This window comes from Diospyros lotus, chromosome 12 (genome assembly GCF_014633365.1).
Source record: "Diospyros lotus cultivar Yz01 chromosome 12, ASM1463336v1, whole genome shotgun sequence".
NCBI lineage: Eukaryota > Viridiplantae > Streptophyta > Magnoliopsida > Ericales > Ebenaceae > Diospyros > Diospyros lotus.
Genome location: NC_068349.1, coordinates 37,837,222 through 37,857,671, shown reverse-complemented (window position 1 = coordinate 37,857,671; position 20,450 = coordinate 37,837,222). Strand labels below are relative to the sequence as shown.

The 20,450-nt window shown below is 33.5% G+C and overlaps 3 protein-coding genes across 6 annotated transcripts; 1 reads left to right on the top strand and 2 right to left on the bottom strand.

The window, feature by feature from the left end:
* Positions 1 to 390: 390 nt before the first annotated feature.
* Positions 391 to 2,212, bottom strand: LOC127787260 (acidic endochitinase-like). Its single transcript, XM_052315223.1, has 2 exons — positions 1,788 to 2,212; positions 391 to 1,090 (listed from the first exon to the last, which is right to left on the bottom strand). Exons 1-2 carry the CDS (start codon positions 2,195 to 2,197, stop codon positions 559 to 561), a joined length of 942 nt encoding a protein of 313 aa, XP_052171183.1. The 5' UTR covers positions 2,198 to 2,212; the 3' UTR covers positions 391 to 558.
* Positions 2,213 to 7,341: 5,129 nt separating this feature from the next.
* LOC127814167 (exosome complex component RRP41 homolog) lies at positions 7,342 to 11,479 on the top strand. Of its 2 annotated transcripts, XM_052355467.1 has the most exons (12): positions 7,342 to 7,501; positions 7,674 to 7,720; positions 7,854 to 7,914; positions 8,210 to 8,248; positions 8,335 to 8,402; positions 8,995 to 9,073; positions 9,159 to 9,195; positions 9,439 to 9,555; positions 9,678 to 9,763; positions 10,382 to 10,471; positions 10,661 to 10,721; positions 11,046 to 11,451. In XM_052355467.1, the coding sequence occupies exons 1-11, from the start codon at positions 7,448 to 7,450 to the stop codon at positions 10,706 to 10,708; spliced, it is 726 nt and encodes a 241-aa protein (XP_052211427.1). In that variant the 5' UTR covers positions 7,342 to 7,447; the 3' UTR covers positions 10,709 to 10,721; positions 11,046 to 11,451. The 2 variants fall into 2 exon arrangements, with proteins under 2 accessions (XP_052211427.1, XP_052211428.1); XM_052355468.1 differs by lacking the exon at positions 7,674 to 7,720 and having other exon boundaries at positions 11,046 to 11,479.
* Positions 11,480 to 11,679: 200 nt separating this feature from the next.
* Positions 11,680 to 20,343, bottom strand: LOC127814165 (putative glucose-6-phosphate 1-epimerase). Of its 3 annotated transcripts, none has more exons than XM_052355465.1 (9): positions 18,019 to 20,343; positions 17,078 to 17,190; positions 16,800 to 16,874; positions 14,622 to 14,678; positions 14,327 to 14,490; positions 13,756 to 13,890; positions 13,251 to 13,353; positions 12,482 to 12,581; positions 11,680 to 12,115 (listed from the first exon to the last, which is right to left on the bottom strand). In XM_052355465.1, the coding sequence occupies exons 2-9, from the start codon at positions 17,186 to 17,188 to the stop codon at positions 11,922 to 11,924; spliced, it is 939 nt and encodes a 312-aa protein (XP_052211425.1). In that variant the 5' UTR covers positions 17,189 to 17,190; positions 18,019 to 20,343; the 3' UTR covers positions 11,680 to 11,921. The 3 variants fall into 3 exon arrangements, with proteins under 3 accessions (XP_052211425.1, XP_052211426.1, XP_052211424.1); XM_052355466.1 differs by having other exon boundaries at positions 18,167 to 20,343; XM_052355464.1 differs by having other exon boundaries at positions 17,078 to 20,343.
* Between the last annotated feature and the right edge of the window lie 107 nt (positions 20,344 to 20,450).

Below are 20,450 nucleotides of genomic sequence, written 5' to 3'. Positions count from 1 at the left end.
CTTTAATATTAAAATAAATTTAAAATATATAATATAAGACATATTTCAAAAATTTATTAAATATGTGACCATTATTACCTTTTTTTCTATAAATAAGTATTTGTTTAAAAAAATTACTAAGCATTTATAATTTTTGTTAAGGCATATCTCGAGCATCACAAAGAAAAAATAATAAAAAGATAAAACTATCTCCAACTTACTTATAACACATTCTCCAAACATAAAGAAAAAATAAAATATATTAGAAGAAATCTTCAAATTATTACTCTTGCAATAATACACATAATCTTTATTTTTTTCATCTCCTTAAATATTATAAGATTTTAACGCAAATGTCAACATTTATGATGCTGACACTTAATTATTCAATTAAATAATACTTAGAGAAGATAACGGACAAATCTTCAACCTTTAAAATTATTTTTACTTTTCTAAACATTATAAGGTTCAACAGCTTAGAGATAACCTCGCCGAAGACAATTAACTTCTTGTCCTTATTCTATATGTCTTTGATCTTATTTAATTTTATTCAAACTCTCACAATTCAAAGCGAGCTCTTTAAACACTGGGTTTGATAGCTGGGCTGTACCCGTTCTGGATATCGTAGAACCTATTCCAAAGCATCACACCTCCATATTTAGGAGAACTCTTGATCGTCGGAAGAACATCAGACACCAGCACATCTGGAGGAATATAGCCGCTCCCTGCAGCAGCAGGAGCTGCTGGCAACCCCAAGAACACCTGCTCGGCCTGAATAGATGTCCACTGGTTCCAGGAATTCTTGAGATTGTCGGCATTGCCAGAGTACTGGCAAGAAGGATTGTTGTAGAATTGGACTTGGACGTAGTTGAAAAGCCCAGTGTTGAGTGCACCATTTAGCCATTTGTCTGGGAATGGACACTGTGGGGCTGCCGCTAAGTAAACCTTCTTTCCCTGGTTGAAACTTGCTAGAGCCTTGGCTAGCTCATCCCAGTGCTCTGTAGTGCCACCCTCGATGTCAAAATCTATTCCATCTAGAACGGCGTCTCCTAATGGTCGAGAGCTTGATTGGCCGCCCAGATAGTTGTTCCATAAGTAATCTGCTACACTCCTGCCAAGGGCCCAACCTTGTTAATTAAAAACCAACAGTTTATGGGATCGTATATGAGCTGAGTCATTTGCTAGCAACTCGATGTTTGTCTTGACAAAAGTTTGTTCAAATTTGTTTAGTAAAATAAACAAATCGAGTTTGAGATAACTTTAAAACTTAATTTATAAACGAGTCGAGGTTTAACTCGTTAAATCTCAACATATTCAATTATAAACTTATCAATACTAATATATTCGATTAGAGACTCGTAAATATGCTCAATTAGAAGTTCACAAATAGATTGTGAATAAATTCGTTTATAAATATATTAATATATTTATTTATAATTTTAAAATATATTATTTTATATAACGTTATTAAACTTTAAATTATTATTATAATAATATAATTAAATTGAATATATTAAGAATTATTTTATATATTAATGTAATCATTTAACATAATATAATATATATATATGATAAATTAAATAAAAAAATTAAATTTAAATAAAATAACAAATTTTAATGAGTCCAAATTTACTAGCGAGCCTAAGCTCGACTCGTCAAAGATTGTCGAGTCGAACCCAAGCCAAATTAAGCCTAAAAATTGGCTCGCCAACTGAGCCCGAGGTTAATAAAATTTGATTCAACTCAATTCAATTACGACTCGAGTGCAAGGCATTAAGAAATCCTTGCAATATTGCTTAGTTAATTACCGAGCATCGTCAGCAGAGGTGAGGGTGTAGCCACCGGTTGCACCTCCGATAGAGAGCAGCACCTTGATCCCACGATCCTGGCAAGCTTTGATGTCGTTGCTTAGGCCAGTACAGGTGCCGGAGAATGGGTCACAATGACCGGCGAGATTGAGAACTGGAGTCTGACCATTGCCAAACGTGGTTAGAAAGGCTAAGTTGACGATGCCATAGTTGCCGGAGGCACAAGCATCAGCCAAGCTGCCTTCGCCGCCGTTCTGCCCCCAGTAGACCGAGATCACACCTCCGTGCGAGGAAAAAGGAAAGAGCAGAAGGGCGAGAAGGGGGACGATTGTAAGCTTCGGGAGGACTTTTGCAGTTGCAGCCATGATCGCAAACAATGCTTGCTGCCAGAAGCCACAAGCCTTGGCCATACTTATAGGCTCAAGAAAGGGTTAATTAGACTTAAACCGAAGGATTATCCATCCATTAACTTTATTGGAAAAGTAAACAGATTCCTTGCGTAGCCAAAGTGGCAATCAAACCTCGTCCAAGTCTAGCAATTATAAGTCATCAGTAAGTCTATGGATTAGTTTTAGTGGCGTGGCATACTGAAATGTCACCAATTAGTCAAACTACCATCTCCACAAATTGAACCAGTTCTAGATCAAAATACCCTTGTTTTGATGTTCACAATAACATAGCTAAGTGCCCCAAAAAAACAAAATAAAAAGGTGTTTTAGCCTTTTTTCATGATGATTTACTTGTTCAGTTTTCTATTTTAGAACAAATATCATAATTTAAGTTGCACAGAAATAAAAAGGGAAACAGATACATGTAAATAAAAAAATATAAAGGGTCTTTTTATAAATATAAAAAATTATAAATAATAATTATTTAATTTAAAAATAAACATAAATTTCATAATACATTCAAATAATTTTTTTTAAAAAATAAAAAATTTTGAATTAGACACTAAATTTTTTCTGTCTCTGATCTCTTCGCGAACATAAATGCGTTTTTGATATTTTATTAGTATTACAAAATGATTTCGAAGTGTTCTTAAAATTATAAAAATAATTTAAAAATAATTTTTAATATTTTAAAAATAAAAATATTTATAAAATACTAAAAAATACTCTCAAAATATTTTCATGCATCATACATCATAGATCACAGTTGTTGAATTCATGAAAAATCCCACTTGATTTGAATAAAAGTTCAGATATTTGAGTACCCTTGAAGGACGGATGAGGGAAAGCTAAGGGCTTGTTTGGTTGTCAAAAATATTTTTTGGTTATAAAATTTTTAGTTTTTATATTTTATAAAAGTTAAAAAAACGTATTTATATGTTAGAATACAAAAATCTAATTTCAAATATAAATAAAAAGAAAATTCTATAGTATAACTCACACATGTTAAGTGTTGCGGACATTTTTCAAGCTACTTTGGACTATTATACGGATTGTTTTGGGTTAGGAATATTTCAATGATTGAGCCTCAGCCATTGGAAGCCCAATGAACCTAAGGCCAAAGAACATCTCAACGAGGTCACATAATACTAAAGCACGAGCTCAAATCGCAATAGCAAACGAGTTTCTAATGATGTCTCTAGTTCGCTGGTTGACCCAGTCAGCTCGCAAAGAAGACCACAGAATAGAATAATCGGAGATGATGTTTACCTGTTCTTATCAGTGGTAAACCAGTCCCCACATAGTGCGGAATTTTTTCTCCCAATTTTATGAAGATAATAAGGATATATTGTCCCTCAATGTTGCCCCACTACTTGAAACTTTGTGTAAATTATAAATACTCCACACTATAAATAAGGGATAAAAAAATCATTATAAATACAACAACAATATGGAAAAAAAACATACTGTTACTTTATCAAAATGATCAGAAAACAGTTGTGGACTAGGCATGATTATAGTCGAACCACGTAAAAATTTCTGATGTATTGTCTGATCGATTGTGTTATTATTTTATTCCCCTTGTGCTCAGGATCATTCTAGTAGTACGGGCCAACGAATCATAATTGACCAAATCTGAACATCGACATTAAAGAAGAATGATAATGAGATAATTAGAAAAAAATTAAATTTATAAAAAAAACTGTAATTTTTTAATCTCTATTTTTATTTTTAAAAAAGTTTTACTGTCGAACAAAACTCTTTAAAATAATTTTCTAAAACTAGATGAATTTTTCACATCCAAACAATCCCTAGGCTAGTAGGCTGCTATGGCCTATGGTTGGGTAGGCCGACGTTGACGAAAGGTACGGCTGCTAAACGCTTAACTGGTAGGCTAGCAGGCTGCTAAGGTTGGGTGGGCCCATGTTGACGAAATGTACGGCTGCTAAACGCTTAACTGGTAGGCTAGCAGGCTGCTAAGGTTTGGTGGGCCCATGTTGACGAAAGGAAAGGCACCCGTTAAGAATAAAGATAAAATAGTGGTGGAGATTTGTACGCGGAGAGCTCGGGACTACCCACTACATTTGGCTGGGTCATCATGATTAATCTCCCTCACGTCTTATCGGACAAGGTGTGAAGGTGTTTGGGGTGAATAATTTCACCTTTTAATGGACCAAAATAGTGGTAGAGATTAAATACTATCATTTAACTTTTAGTAAAAAATTATGACGTTAGGAGGGACGTCATTTTAATATTTTAAAAATATTTAAAAATTTAAAAAAACATTTTCAAGCTATTTCGAAACCTCGTAAATGTTTTAAAAATTTATTTGAATGCACTATAGAATTTATGTTTATTTTTAAATTAAATTTTTTTTTATAATTTTTATATTAAATATTATATTTAGAAAAGGTCCTTGTATATTTTTTATTTAAATATTTTTTCATATTTTTATTTTTTTTAAATATCTTTTTTTTATTTTTGTTTTATATTATATCCGTTTACCATTTTATTTTAGTATAGCCTAGGTAAAAAATGAATTATATGAAGTTATAATCATTATGCATTTAGTATGTCAAATTATAAATGAGATTATAAAATCCTAACGACAAGATATTGTGGTGTTGAATCAACGCCCCGCCAAATTAATCGAGAACTCCTATTGTCAATATAAATAGATTTTTTTTGTAGACATTTAACTATTTGATAATAGTAAGGTTTTTATTTTTTATTTTTTATAATGAAATAAAATATTTGTAAGCCATAATGAACGAAAAAAACTTTAGGGTGCCGTTTTAGCATTTTTAAAATGTTTTATGTACTGAAATATAAAGAAACACCCAAAGAATATTGTTTGGCCATTTATGCAATTTCAAAAAATGTTTCAATACTGTTTTGTAATATTAAAAAGATATTAAAAATACGTTTTCAATTCTGATATATATTTCTATCCACGAAGAGGTTAAAGACGAAAAACATTTGATCTTTAACCTTTTTAATTAGTAAGTCATGGTTTATAGATGATAGATCTTATGTTAATGTTTGTTTGAATGTATTATATAATACATTAATACACTTATTTTTAAATACATTATTTAACATAAAGTTATCAAAATTTAAATTATTATAGTTAAATTGAATATGTTACAAATTATTATATGTATTAATTTAATTTTTTAACATAATATTATATGTGTATATAATAAAACAAAATAACAAATTAGGTTTAATCAAACATTATATAAATAGTTATCTAAATTAAAAACTCTTAAATGTGAAGAATATTGAAGACAAAAGAGGAAATAAGTCCAGAGCCAGATGTAAAAGTAATAGATCAATAGGTTTTAATTAGCTTGAGTGTGAGTATGCTGGCCAGCTCGAGTCGAACTTTATGACTAAGCTTCAATTCAGCAAATATTGCCTCGACTCGATTTGATTGCAACTCTAGATAAAATAAAAAATAAGATATAATAGTTATGAGATTAAATAATACTGTTTAATGTTTAGTAAAAAATGTATTACATTAAATTATAGCTATTTTACATTTAGTATGTCAAATTGTAAATGAAATTACAAAATCCCAGCAATAGGACATTGTGATGTTGAATCAACGCCCAAATACTCATTTTTGTTAATAAAAATATAAATGTTTTTAAACACTTAACTATTTGATAATATATCATTTTTATTTTTTATTTTTTTGTAATAAAAAAAAACATGTGTAAACCACGATGAACAAAAACATATTGGGGTTTCCATTTTAGCATTTCTGAAACATTTCTTGAGGCAAAATGTAGAAAAATACCAAAAAAACGTTTTTAGGTCATTTATGTAATTTTAAAATATTTTAAGATTGTTTTATAATATTAGAAAAATATCAAGAATCCTTATCCATTCACAAAAAGGTTAGAGATGAAAGAGTATTCACAGTGCAGTTTGAGCAATTTAAACTATTTTTAATACGCCAAATTGCATGAATAGTTTTTCTGTTAATCTAAACTACGCGATTTGATTTAGTCCGCATAAATTGCATTGCAAAATGTATTGCGATCTAGTGCAATTTTTGTGATTTATCCAAACTAAAATTGGTGTGTGCACAATAATTCAATATCTTCTAATATACATCACACAAAGTCTATAGTCCAAATGAAGATGAGCAAAGAATGCTTTTGACTACCAAAATCACGATGATATGCCCGTTAGCAATTTCTCCCTTAAACATGATATACAAACTTGTAACATTCTAACAAAAGTAATAGAAATATTTGGCTAAATCATGAACTAGGTAAGGGATCACAATATGAATTGAGATATGCAATAGACATGATCGGTGCCTACCTCAAGAACTTGCTATCCATATATATATATATACCACCAAACAATCAGGAGCTTAGTCTTCTTCTTGGAGAAAGTTATTTTGGCTTTAAGTCGCTTCCCTTGTTCCGAAATAAAGACAAAGAAAAAAATGATTAGAAACGATAAACTGATTGAACGCCTCCAATGATTGAGACAATGTCAGATAACGAATAACCAGATAAGTGACTGAAAGAAATGACCAAGGAGAGGATGTCGTCGTTAGTCTCAGTGTGGTAGAAGCTAGGTACTAGGTAGAGACTAGAGAGGAAATGAGACGAGGAATATTAGATTTAGGGTTTCACAGTTTGCATAAATCTCTCTCTATATATAATTTTTATATTATTAGTTGGGTGATTCGATTTTTAATTGAATTGGTTTTTTCTCAAATCGTGCCAAATCATTCCCCTAAAAAAATTACACAATGCGATGCAATCAGTTCTCACAATGTGACGATTTTTTTGAACATCCATAATTATATTTATTTGAATAGATTATGAAATTAATATTTATTTTTATATTAAATAATTATTTTGTATATTAAAAATTATATTTATAAAAAAATCTACATTTTTTTATTTTTATTTTACATCATATTTATTTCTCGTTTTTATTTTGGTGTAACTTAATTTGTATGTGAAGGGCTGAGTAATGGTGAAATGTTGCATGGTTGATCAAATCTCACGTATGCTTGATGGGCTATAAGTGAAAATTCTTTAATAAACACTTTAGACTACACTTTAGCTATTTAATTTTAAGGCTCGAACTACTTTGGGCTTGGGCTTATCCAGAAGGCCCATTGTAGCCCTAAATCCTAATTCGTCAGTCGTCACTTTCCCTTCTTCCTCTCCATGCTTTCACTGTCTCCGAAAAGCAGAAACAGCAAATCTCTCTCTCGTTCGCTTGCTTTTCACAGAGATGGAGTATGTTAGCCCCGAGGGTCTTCGCTTAGATGGCCGTCGTCCTATGGAGGTCTCTCTCTCTCTCTCTCTCTCTCTCTCTCTCTCTCTCTCTATCGCACACACACTATACATGTGTATGCATTTTAGGAATGATTTTACAATGGAAATTCACTTGCAATATAAACTTAGTCGCATTTGTTTCTTGTACGCTGTACCACTCACGTCTATATTTCTGAAACCAGATGAGACAGATTCGAGGAGAATTAGGTGTAGTTGCCAAGGCCGATGGGTACTAAAATTCCTGGTTCTTCTATCATTTGATGCTTGGGTTTAATGTTGTGTGTTTTTCCCGTTTATATTTATGGTGAAATATCTAAAAGTTGAATGGATTTGTTCTAACATGTGATGCTACAATATTTCAGTTCTGCTCTTTTTGAGATGGGTAACACCAAGGTCATTGCTGCAGTGTATGGTCCGAGAGAGGTACCCCTTTGAATGTGCCTTTAGCACGTTTGTAGAAATCTTTAATCCTCAGGTTTAATATTAAGTACATGGGCCTTACAGAAGACATGGCCATCGATAGAAATGAATTGAAAATTAAAATTCATGTAGCTTGTAGCTGACCACACATAGTGGGATAAGGACTTGTCTTCTTGTTGTTAGCATCGAGGTTTCTTCTGCATCAAAGAATATCCTAGATAATCTTTGGTTTCTTTGATATTAAAAGGCTCAGGAAGCATGCTAGTTATTGTAATAATACATGGTTTCTTTCTTCCAGGTGCAAAATAGGAGCCAACAAATTAGCGATCAGGCACTGGTAAATAGTTTTGACCTCTGGGTTGTGAAAATTTGAAGATTATTGTACTCGGCTCTGTTTCTGATGACCCTGAATTGGTAATATAGGTGCGCTGTGAGTATAGCATGGCTAATTTTAGTACCGGAGATCGCATGAGAAAACCAAAGGGTGACAGGTTATTCTCTTTTCTTATTTTTTTTCCTCTTTGTTTGCTTTCATATTTTTACCTGCTTCAGAACATCATTTTGTCATGTATCACTGATTTAATCTTATTTTCTCCACTGAGCAGGTTGAGGTTTTGCATGTTCTCATGATTTGTTATTAGATGTGCCATTGCTTTTCCCTAAAAGTTAATGTCATGTTGATATAAAGTTGAACAAGTGGGCTAGGAAGGAAAATTAGAACACACTGATGGAAGCCTATGCACCTTTATGCTTTATATTGGAAAGCACAAAATGCTATATGTACCTCTATATGCATTATATAGACTCCCTCCCGAGGCCATGCAATTTAGCTCGATCACACTCTTTCTACTGCTATAGCACGTAGCATTTTGATTTGATGAGATACTCAATATTTATATCATTTTCTTTATGAGATTGACTATTGTTTAATCAAAATTCCTTTTCCTGAATACTGACAATTCATTTTATTTAATACATCATGATAGGAAAAAAAAGTACATCTATTTAATAAAGCATCATTTGATGTGGCCTGAATGTGATCGAGCTGTGGGTTTCTATTTATTAACTTCTTTATATGTGTAGGCGATCTACAGAGATATCTTTGGTTATTCGCCAGACAATGGAAGCATGCATACTGACTCATTTAATGCCTCGTTCTCAGGTTCTACCGCAACCTTTAGGAAAAATTTTGGCTTAGTGGAACTTCTTAGTTCTAAAGCCTTCCTTTTCTTTTTGTAACTTTTCAGATAGACATTTTTGTCCAAGTTCTCCAAGCAGATGGAGGTAATCTGAAACTGAATTTAGAGTACAGTAGTGCACCATTGGATGTTTTAGTAACTATGAAATTCTTTAACATGTCTGCATGTATTATACTTTCTTTTCTCTTGTCTTCCCCCATATTCTTTCCTGCCATGTTTTAGTAAAAACCTCATTAGGTAATTTTACCTTGTATGCTGTTTCACTATCTCTTAGCAATCTTCTAAGGTTGAGCACCTTCTCCCTGAGTCTGGTTTTAATGTCCTGCAGGAACACGATCGGCATGCATCAATGCTGCAACCTTGGCCCTAGCAGATGCCGGGGTTCCTATGCATGATCTTGTTACCTCATGCAGTGCTGGATACCTCAATAGCACCCCTCTGCTAGGTGCATAAGCTCATCTGGCAACTCTATTTGAATACATATGTTTTTCAAAGTGACTCAACTTTTTACTGTGCCAAATATAATAGAGGAAGTTATGATAGTTGAGATTTTTCTTGAATGAGCAGATCTAAATTATGTTGAAGATAGCGCTGGAGGTCCTGATGTTACTGTAGGAATTCTACCTAAATTGGACAAAGTGACTCTGCTTCAGGTGCTTTTCTATCCTCTAAAATATTTTTTCATCATTCAAATTTCTTTAGTCCTTTGCTCACTTGTTAATTCAAAAGGTTTTCTAAAAATAAATTATCTTTTGGTAAGAACAGTTTTTTTTTCTATATTTAAGCTTTATAGCTGGAATTTTTTAGTATTGGAGATCAGCCTCTCTCTCTCTCTCTCCAACACACACAGACACACACACATTATGGAGTCATCCATTATAGCAGCTCCATATCTTTGTGCCATTATTGGCAAAACATTCTAAGGTACTAAAATACATGATAGCAAGCATTATGAAAATTATCTAGTTTTTATCTTTATTGTACATGCAACATGCTGCTCTTATTATACTAGCTTGTAAACCATTTAAGATCATGATGATAATGCATTATTATTTCATATCCATTTACACTCCAAGATGCTGCTACAGATCATGCATAGGGGTATCCTTCATTTAAATTGGTTTTGAAACCATATGAGAACTTGGAAGTATAGATCCTCGGTTCGTACATTTTGATTACCCTGAAGAATGGATGGTACATTTAAATTCTGAGTGCATTTGGTGGATCTTGTTTGTTCTGAATAACAACTCGATCATATTTCTTTACTGCAGATGGATGCAAAGCTACCAATGGATATCTTTGAGAATGTGATGCAACTAGCAATGGAAGGCTGCAAGGCAGTAGCAAGTTACATACGGGAAGTAAGAACCTTTAAACTTGATTTGCTTGTCAGCTCTAATAATTTTGAATGTAGTCAAGGCATCTTTCTCTCTGATCTATACTTGACATTTTCAATATATTATCTTTTTCTCCAAGTCCTTGCCCAAAGGAGTCAGTGCCACTGTCCTAATTCTCAGTTGTCATTAAAGATTTGTTGTTTTGATTGACAGGTATTGTTAGAAAACACTAAACAACTGGAGTATCGCAGGGGCGTATAGGCTATAAATCGGGGTGATAAACTTGAACATTGCTTATGTTGTTTCTTCCACTAAACAGTTGATTAAGAAAAAAACAAGTATGGTAGTGCTGTTTACAGCAGTACTGTTCCCCCAATCTTTATTTCCCACTATATGGTGTCACTTTTTGTGTGTTCGTGTGTGCATTTTTGGCTTTATAGATGATATGGCCATAGATAATTGATGATTGATGGATTAGAATTCATGTAGCAAAACTCCATCTAGTGGGATTGAAGTTTTTGAAAGAAAATTTAAAGAATAGCAAGACCAATACACACGTATACACCATAACTAATTGGCTGCTACGTCTGAAATACAGGGATGCCATCCTGGCTCTTTGATGCCTAAATTGTACATCGCAGAACTATGAGTCTATGAATCTCAGCTGGTACATGAGTATTTTCAATACGGCCAGTACGAAAATTGCTCGTTTTCTTGTTTTCCAGGGGGGCATCCCACATCTTTGGGTCGTCTGGTTTACAGAGGAAGGTCATTTTGGGGGGCTACAATCTGGCATTCTTCCTGGGGCTGATGCAACATTTGGAGGCCGCACTTCACTTGCCGAACTTAATATATCTAACTTTTATTGCCGATGCGCATTTCTTTTCATCATTCCCTCTAAATTCTTGTAGTCGCCACACATAATATGTTATTTCACCATTCCATAGAGATGAGTGGGACTACCGTTCCACCGAGCAAAGATAAACAGCCTTATATCATGTTAATTAGCTGTCATCAAAAGGCATGACAAAATTTTGATCTGGTAATTTCTTGCTTATCAAGAGGATGCACTCTAGGCTCACTTTTTTTCTTTTTTTTTTTTTGAGAGGATGCACTCTAGGCTCACCAATTTCCTTGCCCTGAAGCCAAGTTCGGCCACCAACTAGGCAAATGACATGTCAATGTGCGTGCCTGTGTGTGTGTGAGTGAGTGAGAGAGAGAGAAATTTGAGCTTCATACCAACAAAACATAGATTTCCATCACATCCCAGGATCTGTCATGATCCTTCATACCCACAGTTCTTCCACAATCCCATTAACATACCTCAAGACTTTACTTACATTCAACTTAAACACCAAGGCACACCTAGAAGTTTTTATTCAGACTTTACTCAAAACCAGATATTATAACTGCAACAGAAAGGCAGTGACTCTGACTCTTGGCTTTCTTCTCATCCCTCTTAAGGCACGGGTGTTTAGGGGATCAAGGTCTGGCTTGAAAAACTTGAAGGCAAATTAACGAGTTCCAGTCGTCCAGTCCATTCCTCTCCTAGCTTCAAAGTGATGGGATTCTCAATGGCTGCAGTATCAACACACACCATCTTCTTATACTCCTCCGCCCCAAGATCCGCCATGCCTCTTGATTTCTTATCCCATGGGTTCCAGATCGCTATTTATTCAAACAATGAAACAAACAGGGTGGTTAGCATTACAAAACAAGAATGACTGATTCATATATTGTCTCACCCCTTGTTCATATATGCACTCCACAGCACAAAGCTTACTTTCTTTGTTTCTTAATGTAAATTCAGCAAACAAACATAGTTTCAACATAACATTAATGTATCTTTCTTCATAGGCAAAGTCATCAGGTTGGATGGATCTTATGAACTTAATGTAAAACTCTTCGCTCAGTTATATGCACACTCAAAATTTTCCCAGCAAAGTAGTAGTGAGGCTATGCTAAATTCATTTTTATAGAATGAGTTGGCACAATTTCATTATGATTACTCTAAAAATGTCAATGGCGTCTTACCAACATCTTCTAAGCCAACTTTCCTTATCACATAGGTTCTCTTCCTTTCATGATCTAGGACTGCAAGAACATTTGGAGAATTAAGATAAACTCGATCCACCTGCGCAAAAGGGGAAGAAGAAAGAAAGAAACAAAATAACTATAAGCCAAAGCCTCAAGAAGACTGTGTAAGTGTAAACTAGTAGTTGCCTTTTTTATTATTATAACTTCCAAACAACGTAGCTCACCCATTACTGTTTATGATTGCCACACATTTCCCAAATGATCAAGAGATTTTCAAAGGATATGAATTGCCATAAGAGCAATGATAGTGGTTTGATAAGTTGATCCTTTAAAATGTAAACCTTCATTTAAAATGAAAATGATTACAAAAGGACACTTTCATACAAGGCATATATTGTTCAAGTAAGCAAACCTTGGCATAATAACCCATAAAAGTCATTTTATAACCTAATCAAAAGTTCTACCTTTTCCCCCTGAAGCAATGACAGAATTGTGGTATATCTCAATAACCAAATCAAGTCATTTTCAACTACCAAAGGATGGAGGATGGAGGGATAATTTGGGCATTTCAGTTGGTGTATATTGCACGCTTTGACTCAATTTTGGCGAGATGTGGAATTGACTAAAAAATGCATGTTCCAAAGGTATAATCACAACAACGAAAAATTTGGGTGGTCATAAGAAAAAAATGTGAAAGTACATGGGCAAAACGTGGGTCTGGCCATTCTAAAATTCTACAGCAGAAAAAGCTAGTTTGAAGATTTACCTCAGATTCAAAAGTCACAGCCCCCCCTTGGTCTGTGAAACGTTCTCTTTGACAAAGGTTGTCCAGATAGTCGAGTGTTTCCAGCCCTTCCACCCTCACTTCACTGCAGACATAGTTCATGTTCAATATTTACCTTCGAAGGAATCAGTGACCATTACAAAAAGCAAAGAAGACGAGAATATTTTTCACTATTTTTCCTTATCAGAAATGCTCAAGAAAATATTCAATTCCTGGTACTACCGGGCAATTTGGTGAAATGAGTTGGATGGCCTCCCTATGTGCTATTGCAATTTGGTTAAATGTTAAGAGATGCACCTTCAAACATAGCAATTTAACACGCAGAGGCAATTGAAACTCAAGTTTGTCCTTATATACTATTCGCTAGAGATGACAAGTTCTCATGTCTGTATTTTCTAACTGGCAAATATGTAAATAGTAAGTTTTCGTTCAAATCTGAAAAAATGCACATGCTAGAAGGAAAACGTTCAAAGAAAATACCACATACCTTACGTCAGAGACAGATAAATATGAATGGTAGGCGAATGCGAAACTAAATGGTTCACCAGTAATGTTTCTAACTCGAGATATCAATGTCAGTTTTCCATCTGCTGAAAGAGCAACTCTAAGACGAAGCTCAAAACTGGAAAATAAGAAAAACTCAATCAGCAATAAGCACCCTACTCACAAAATAATATTTAACATACAAAGGAAGATGAAGGCTATGCTATCTATCAAACATGTAGATCATTTTGATGAACTGTCATCCCAGGAGCATGCAATGTTCCCATGTTCAAACTATGGCTTTCAAACCCAGAAATCATTTTATAAACCAATAAAAAAAATTACTTCAATTTTGACAGAATTTAAAATTTTTAATCTTTGACATTTTTAGGAATTAATCTAAATCAATTGTGATAATTTCTGGAGCATTCAGAGGCACTTATACAAGAACATTCAGTTATTTACTGTGGAGGCATCAAAGTCAATATAGTAATAGAGAAATTATAGTTTTGATTCTATTAACTCATGCATTTATTTTATGGAAAGCTGGGAATTCTTCATTGTCTCTGGCATACCGATGGGGCCAGCACTTAAGATCTTCTTCAGATGGTCTGAGTAGCAAGTCAACAAATGATTGGCCAAGATAATCCATTGGGTGCAGAGGTGGAGGATTCTCGTCAATACTCCAAATTTTGTTCCTTGCAAATCCATGTTGTTCAAGTGGACCACAGTTTCCAAACTGCATCAGCATCAAACGGTGGCATCGACAAAAATAATCAAGTTACTCCAATAATGAAAACAAAATAATAAGATGCTAAACATTGACACTTGATTAGTTGATTAGAGCTACAAAGGAATGATACAAGAGACCTGAGGAAAGCATATGAGAATCCCTCCCTGCGCTGCTTTTGGAGGCTTAGAGTCCACCTAAACCCATCAAAAAAATATATTCAATAATTCTTCATCATGGAAGCAAGCAATACTAGCATATGCTGTGGTAAAAATGAAAAAATGCTGGAGATTCTTCATTCCCATTTCCTCAATAACCCTTCACTCTTGGTTCATAGTTTTGTTGCCTCTCTGATTCAAGATGGAAACTGGAAAGCAGGGGCAGTGACACAGCTGCATTTGGAAAAAAAGCTAACAAGCTAGATGAATTATCTGAATTCCTGAATAATACAGCCTACCATGGTACATATCACATTATCAACTAAACAAAACTGAACTCATCAAAAAAAGAAAAAAAAAAAAAACTAAAAGAATTAGAGTGAGAGACAGTTTGCATTATAAATATTGGTATTGATATACTAGTGAGACAAATCATATTTTTGTATCACATCATAAAGAAATGAACTCAACATGGTTAACTTAAAATCAATTCAAATTATTGGCAAGGCATTCACATGTTGTTTCCAGCATCAAAAAGGAAAATGGAACTTCAGATATTCTGAGGTTCAGATTTGTGAAATGTACAGGCAATATATAAAGGGTTGCGCTGCTTCCAAGGTGGAGGCATTACTTCATTTCACAGACAATTTGTTGCTTGATTCTGCACTTATGATATCATGAAGATTCTGTCCAACTTAGCTTTTAATATTCTATGAGGTAGTTAACCAGGTGGCTTGAAAATTAAAAAATTGGAGCTGCTAAGAATCAGAAGCCTTGTAAATAAGAGTTGTCGTGTCTATGCTTGAAAGGCATCATCATCTAGTTGGATTTGTGTCTATGTAACTTGCTCCAGAACTCCTCAAACTTTACAACATTCTCTCTGAACTTTTTTTTGTGTGTGTGTGCATGGGGGGGGGGGGGGGGGGTGTTTACAAAAAACTGCTATGCAGTTAGGCTATTCTACATATCCACTAGAGAGCATTGAACCTCATTACCACACAACCATCTGAAGGGACCCTGCTACACTGACATTAGAGACAACACTTAGGTTCTACTAGATTCTTTGAGAAAGGTTTAGAGCTAACAAGGGAATATGGAGACTTGAACACAGGTGCTGGAAGGGAAAATCCAAGTTCTTACACACTGACCCAACCAATTGGTGGTGGAATGTTGAATTTTGAAGACAGGGGTTGAAACACTTGTGGAGATTGTGGTAACATGTCATATAATTCATGGACCGTGAATCCATGCGACTGAGAACAATGGCCATGTGATTTCATGGTAAAAGTACAAAACTTACTCCTAATTAAATACATCACATAATGGGAGAAGGCATAGGAACACCTTTTGTTAATCTCTGTAAGCCAATTTATATATTTCAAGTTGTTTATGAATTAGCAAAGTTACATTCCCTACATTGCAACCGAACAATGGATCCAAGAATCAACATAAGGCTCCTAGTACTGGAAACTATCTCAATTTACCGGAAGTACCCCCCTTTTCCACTATAGGAACAAATTGTCAAGCAAACCTATCCCTAGTGCTGAATGAAGATCCCCAACAACATGACTTACATTTGATAGCACGAACAAGCTCTTGTGGATGGATAAAGCATGCATCACCAGAGTCTTTATGACATTGGTGATTGATATAGAGGAGCTTGTAGAACACAAGTACCTTCACATGAGACTTATCATTCCTTTTTTTCTTTTTCTTTTTTCATTAATGAACTGGAAGGGCATTGTTTACAACTTCAAAATGGGATATACAGCACAAAACTCATTTCAGATTACTTGCAAACTGCACACAATACTCAAAATGGCATTGCTTCTATTATAGTTATATCTAGATTCTAGTTGAATTGTTGTTGAGAATAAAATGGTAGATTTATACAGGATTCATTAAAAGACCAATGTTATAAAATGCAACTCCACAACAATTTCAAGACCAAAATTTTGTATTATCTTACCGAAAATGTTTTTGACTCTAAGCTCAATTTAAGTGCTAACATTCCCAATTTCTCCAGCAACCATCATTATTTTTACTCCATATCATTTTTAAAATTATCCACAAACATAGATTTTGAACAGCAAATCTCTTCAAACATGACAAAAACATATGTAAATGTTACAATTATTGAAATGATATAGAAAACTTCACCTTGCTACTAGTGAAGAGAAGTTCTTCACCACGACGGTTCCGCCAAGAAGTGACTTGACCTCCTTGTAAGCTCATCTAGATCACAGAAAAACAAAAAAATACTCAGTAGAAGAACCAGAAGCACTTAATATTCCCGACACTGCTCAATAAAATGATCATCACCATTAATTTGAATCGAGTTCTACCTCTAAAGGACTAAAGCTATGAAAGGAAATTTCTTAACTTCATCACTCAAAGGACTCGATGTATAAAGGGGATGATAACGAAAGGTATCTCACCTGCACCGAAGACCCACGTGGGTTTCGAAGTATAACTTGATCGATTCCATTAGAGCCCTTGATCACTTCCATAGCTGCGTTGTGATCCCAAACTGGAGCAGGGTTTCGCATCTCTGGAAAAAATTACAAGTGCAAAATTTGGTACTTTTTGCTACCTCTCGTTCTCCTTATGGAGTCCTACAGAACTAATAAACTTCTCCAACACAAAAAAACAACACCACCGACAATTGAGAGGCAGCCGATGATTTTGAACCGCTCCTAGCACATTTCTCGCAACAAACTTGTCATCATGCGAATCATTTTCCAACATCCACCCGGGATTTTAGCTTTTCCAATCCCAAATAGCCCCCAGATTCAGAAAAACTCCAACCCAAGAAACTCCTAATGAGGCAACTAATGTCCAAGAAATTGCCATTCCCTAAAACCACTTACAGAAACCTCCAAAATGCAACATTTAGCTACTACAGAGAAATGCCTACTCCAACTTGAAATCCAAATCCTTGCAAAATTTTCATATGCACAACAGAAAAAGGGAGCCGTGTGTGTTAATCAAGAAATAAAGCATAGAAAAGCCAACCTCAAATTCACTATTTACTTGGTTAAGTAAAACTTCACTTTTCCATCAAAAGAAGACAACCCAATTTCGAATTTTGATGCAAATCTAAAAACTCAAATATCACACCTCCTTTCCAATCATCATACGTAAAGCTCAGATTCTACAAACTCTTAACAAAACCAACTTAGTGAATCAAGATACAGTCATACAGAACAAAGCAAAAGAGAAAAATCAAGATACAGAACAACTGGAGCCTTCCCGAGCAAAAAATACACGAATATAAACAGTTCTCAATAGATTCAATGCATCAAGCGTTTCAAATCCGGATAAACAAAATGTAACACGAAAGAAGAAACTAAATAAGCGAAGAGAGAGGGAAACAAACATTGAACTAGATGCTATATATGCATGGCCGTCAGTTGAAGCGTCAAGCAAAAGGGCGTGCCAAGAAATCGATAACGAATTAATTAATTAACTAAGACCTAAGAGAAGAAGCAAGAATGTGGAATCAGATGAGGAACTGAATATACTACCCAGAATTCATGAGAGAACTATTAAAAAATGGTTCATTGTTTTCTTGAGGAGAGCAGAGAAGGGCATGAGGAGTGAGCTGCAACAATGCAACACATCAGCAAGCTAGTGACTCAATTGATTACCAGGCCGAGTTAGCCTTCAACCACACCTCTTAAACCAAACCCAATTAATAATGATAAAAATTTACATAGAACTTGGAAAAGAACATTTAAAATTTGAATTCAAGACTTCAAATTTAGCGACAAATCTGGATTGTTACGCGTAAGAAATGAAAATGAAACAGTAAAAGTAAACAGAGGGATGCAGTTCGAATCCCAAAGTGAGATGAATTTGAAAAAACAAACAGCATTTGAGCGTTCTTGGGAGGGATACGCATGTGGGTCAGACAGAATCAGTGGGATATATGAACAGCAGAACCTATCAACTTCGGTAATTACTTCTAATCTACATTTCTTTAGGGTTTAATTACAAAAAAACGTAAACTTTACCTAAATTTCTAATTTTAAATTAAACTTCTTTTCATAATAGCATCTCACTTTTATTTAATTTTTAATCACTAACATTGGTTGGGCCTGCTTTTGAAATGGGCTGTTTATGGGCTGGCAGGCCCAACACAACCCACTTCGCCCATTTTGAAACATGGCCTGGAAATTATGTTAAAGCTTTTTGAACTGAAATTCCAGCTTTGGAGGGCAAGGACATAATTTAGGATTGAGCGTTAGTTCGAAGAATCAATCGAATTGTTTAAATTGAATAAATTAATTTTTTTCAAAAACTAAACCAAATTAACTAAATAGATGCTTATACTGAAAAACCAAAAAAATAAATAAATAAAAATCCAAACTAACCTAAAAAACTTGAAAAAAAAAAATCAAAAAACTGAAAATTTGATAAAAAAAAAAATGCCATTTTTTATATTTTGTCGATTCAATTATTTTATCAAAACAAAATAACTGAAACATTCAAATTTAAAAATTGAACTGAATCAAAATACAAATTAAATCAAATTAAACTACTAACTTTAATTAATTCGAATCAATTATTTCAATTTAATTGAAATGATTGCTCACCCCTAAAACAATCATATATAGTTTCAATGTGATGCTAGAATCTTTGCTAAATCTCCAACTTGGAATTATTATTTACTGGGCTTGAATTATTATTTAGGTAAAAGGAAGACATGTCGGCCCAGGCCCACTAACTCGCCTAGCCCAAGAGAAATTATTACTTAAACTCAGTCTTTTGGAGAGACTTATTTTATTACATTAATATTATTTTCATACAATTAATAAATTCAAATTTTCAGTAAAATAAAAGATACAAAGGGCCGTTCGAATGTAAAAAAATATAGTTTTATTTTTTAATTTTATGTTAAATAACTAAATACATCTTTAGAAAATAAAACACAGTTTTTTAATTCTTTATTTTTATATTATGAACTAGAAAATATCATTTTTAATATTTTTTAAATTTTATAAAAAAAAAATGCTATGACTTTTTGAGACAAAATGTTATGATATCTTCTATATAATATATTGTATATTATTTTTATATTATTATTAAACCCAAATTTCAAATTCTGTTTTGTGGAACAAAAATTAGGTATTTACATTATGTTAATTTTATTTGAACCATTGTATAATATGTGTGTAGATATATATACTTTTTTTAATTAATATTAAAAACAAGAAAAAAAAATTATTTAGACTCGTTATGATTGAATAAGACCCTATCGATGGACCCCCCTTTAATTGGCTCGACTTTGGTCCACCAATTTTTCATTTTCTAGTTTCGATCCACCAATTAAACACCCTTACCTGAAGATGTAAACTAAATCAATAAGGTAACACTTCTAATCTAAATATTTCTAAGTTACATCACAACTCACAGGTAGTAAAAGTTAAGAGGCTTGTAGTCTTTAACACTAATATCTGCAAATATGTTACCCTTGTTAGCGGTAATTTTGGGTCTTCAATTGTGCCAAAATTACTTTATCAACTTATAATTTTAGTCTATGCCTATATTTTATTTTTTTTTCTGTATTTTCATTTTTTTTTTCGTATAATCACTCAAATTTTTTATTATTTTAATTACACCCTTAAATCTTCATTTTTAAATTAATTTAACTCTTATATTTTAATTTTTTTTCAAACTTTTTATTATTTCGATTACATCCCTAAATTTATATTTTCAAATCAATTTAACACATGTACTTTGACATGAATAAAATATGACATGTATTTTGTCACTTCATTTTATCTTTTTTTTATACAAAAAAAATAT

Excerpts from the sequence above, each read along its gene's own strand:
- LOC127787260 (XM_052315223.1), bottom strand. The coding sequence starts at position 2,197 with ATGGCCAAGGCTTGTGGCTTCTGGCAGCAAGCATTGTTTGCGATCATG. Across the intron at positions 1,091-1,787 it reads ACCTCTGCTGACGATGCTCG|GAGTGTAGCAGATTACTTAT; the intron begins GTAATTAACTAA and ends GGCCCTTGGCAG.
- LOC127814167 (XM_052355467.1), top strand. The coding sequence starts at position 7,448 with ATGGAGTATGTTAGCCCCGAGGGTCTTCGCTTAGATGGCCGTCGTCCT. Across the intron at positions 7,721-7,853 it reads GTAGTTGCCAAGGCCGATGG|TTCTGCTCTTTTTGAGATGG; the intron begins GTACTAAAATTC and ends ACAATATTTCAG. Across the intron at positions 7,915-8,209 it reads CAGTGTATGGTCCGAGAGAG|GTGCAAAATAGGAGCCAACA; the intron begins GTACCCCTTTGA and ends TCTTTCTTCCAG.
- LOC127814165 (XM_052355464.1), bottom strand. The coding sequence starts at position 17,188 with ATGCGAAACCCTGCTCCAGTTTGGGATCACAACGCAGCTATGGAAGTG. Across the intron at positions 14,491-14,621 it reads TTCTCATATGCTTTCCTCAG|TTTGGAAACTGTGGTCCACT; the intron begins GTCTCTTGTATC and ends ATGCTGATGCAG. Across the intron at positions 13,354-13,755 it reads TTATCTGTCTCTGACGTAAG|TGAAGTGAGGGTGGAAGGGC; the intron begins GTATGTGGTATT and ends CTATGTCTGCAG.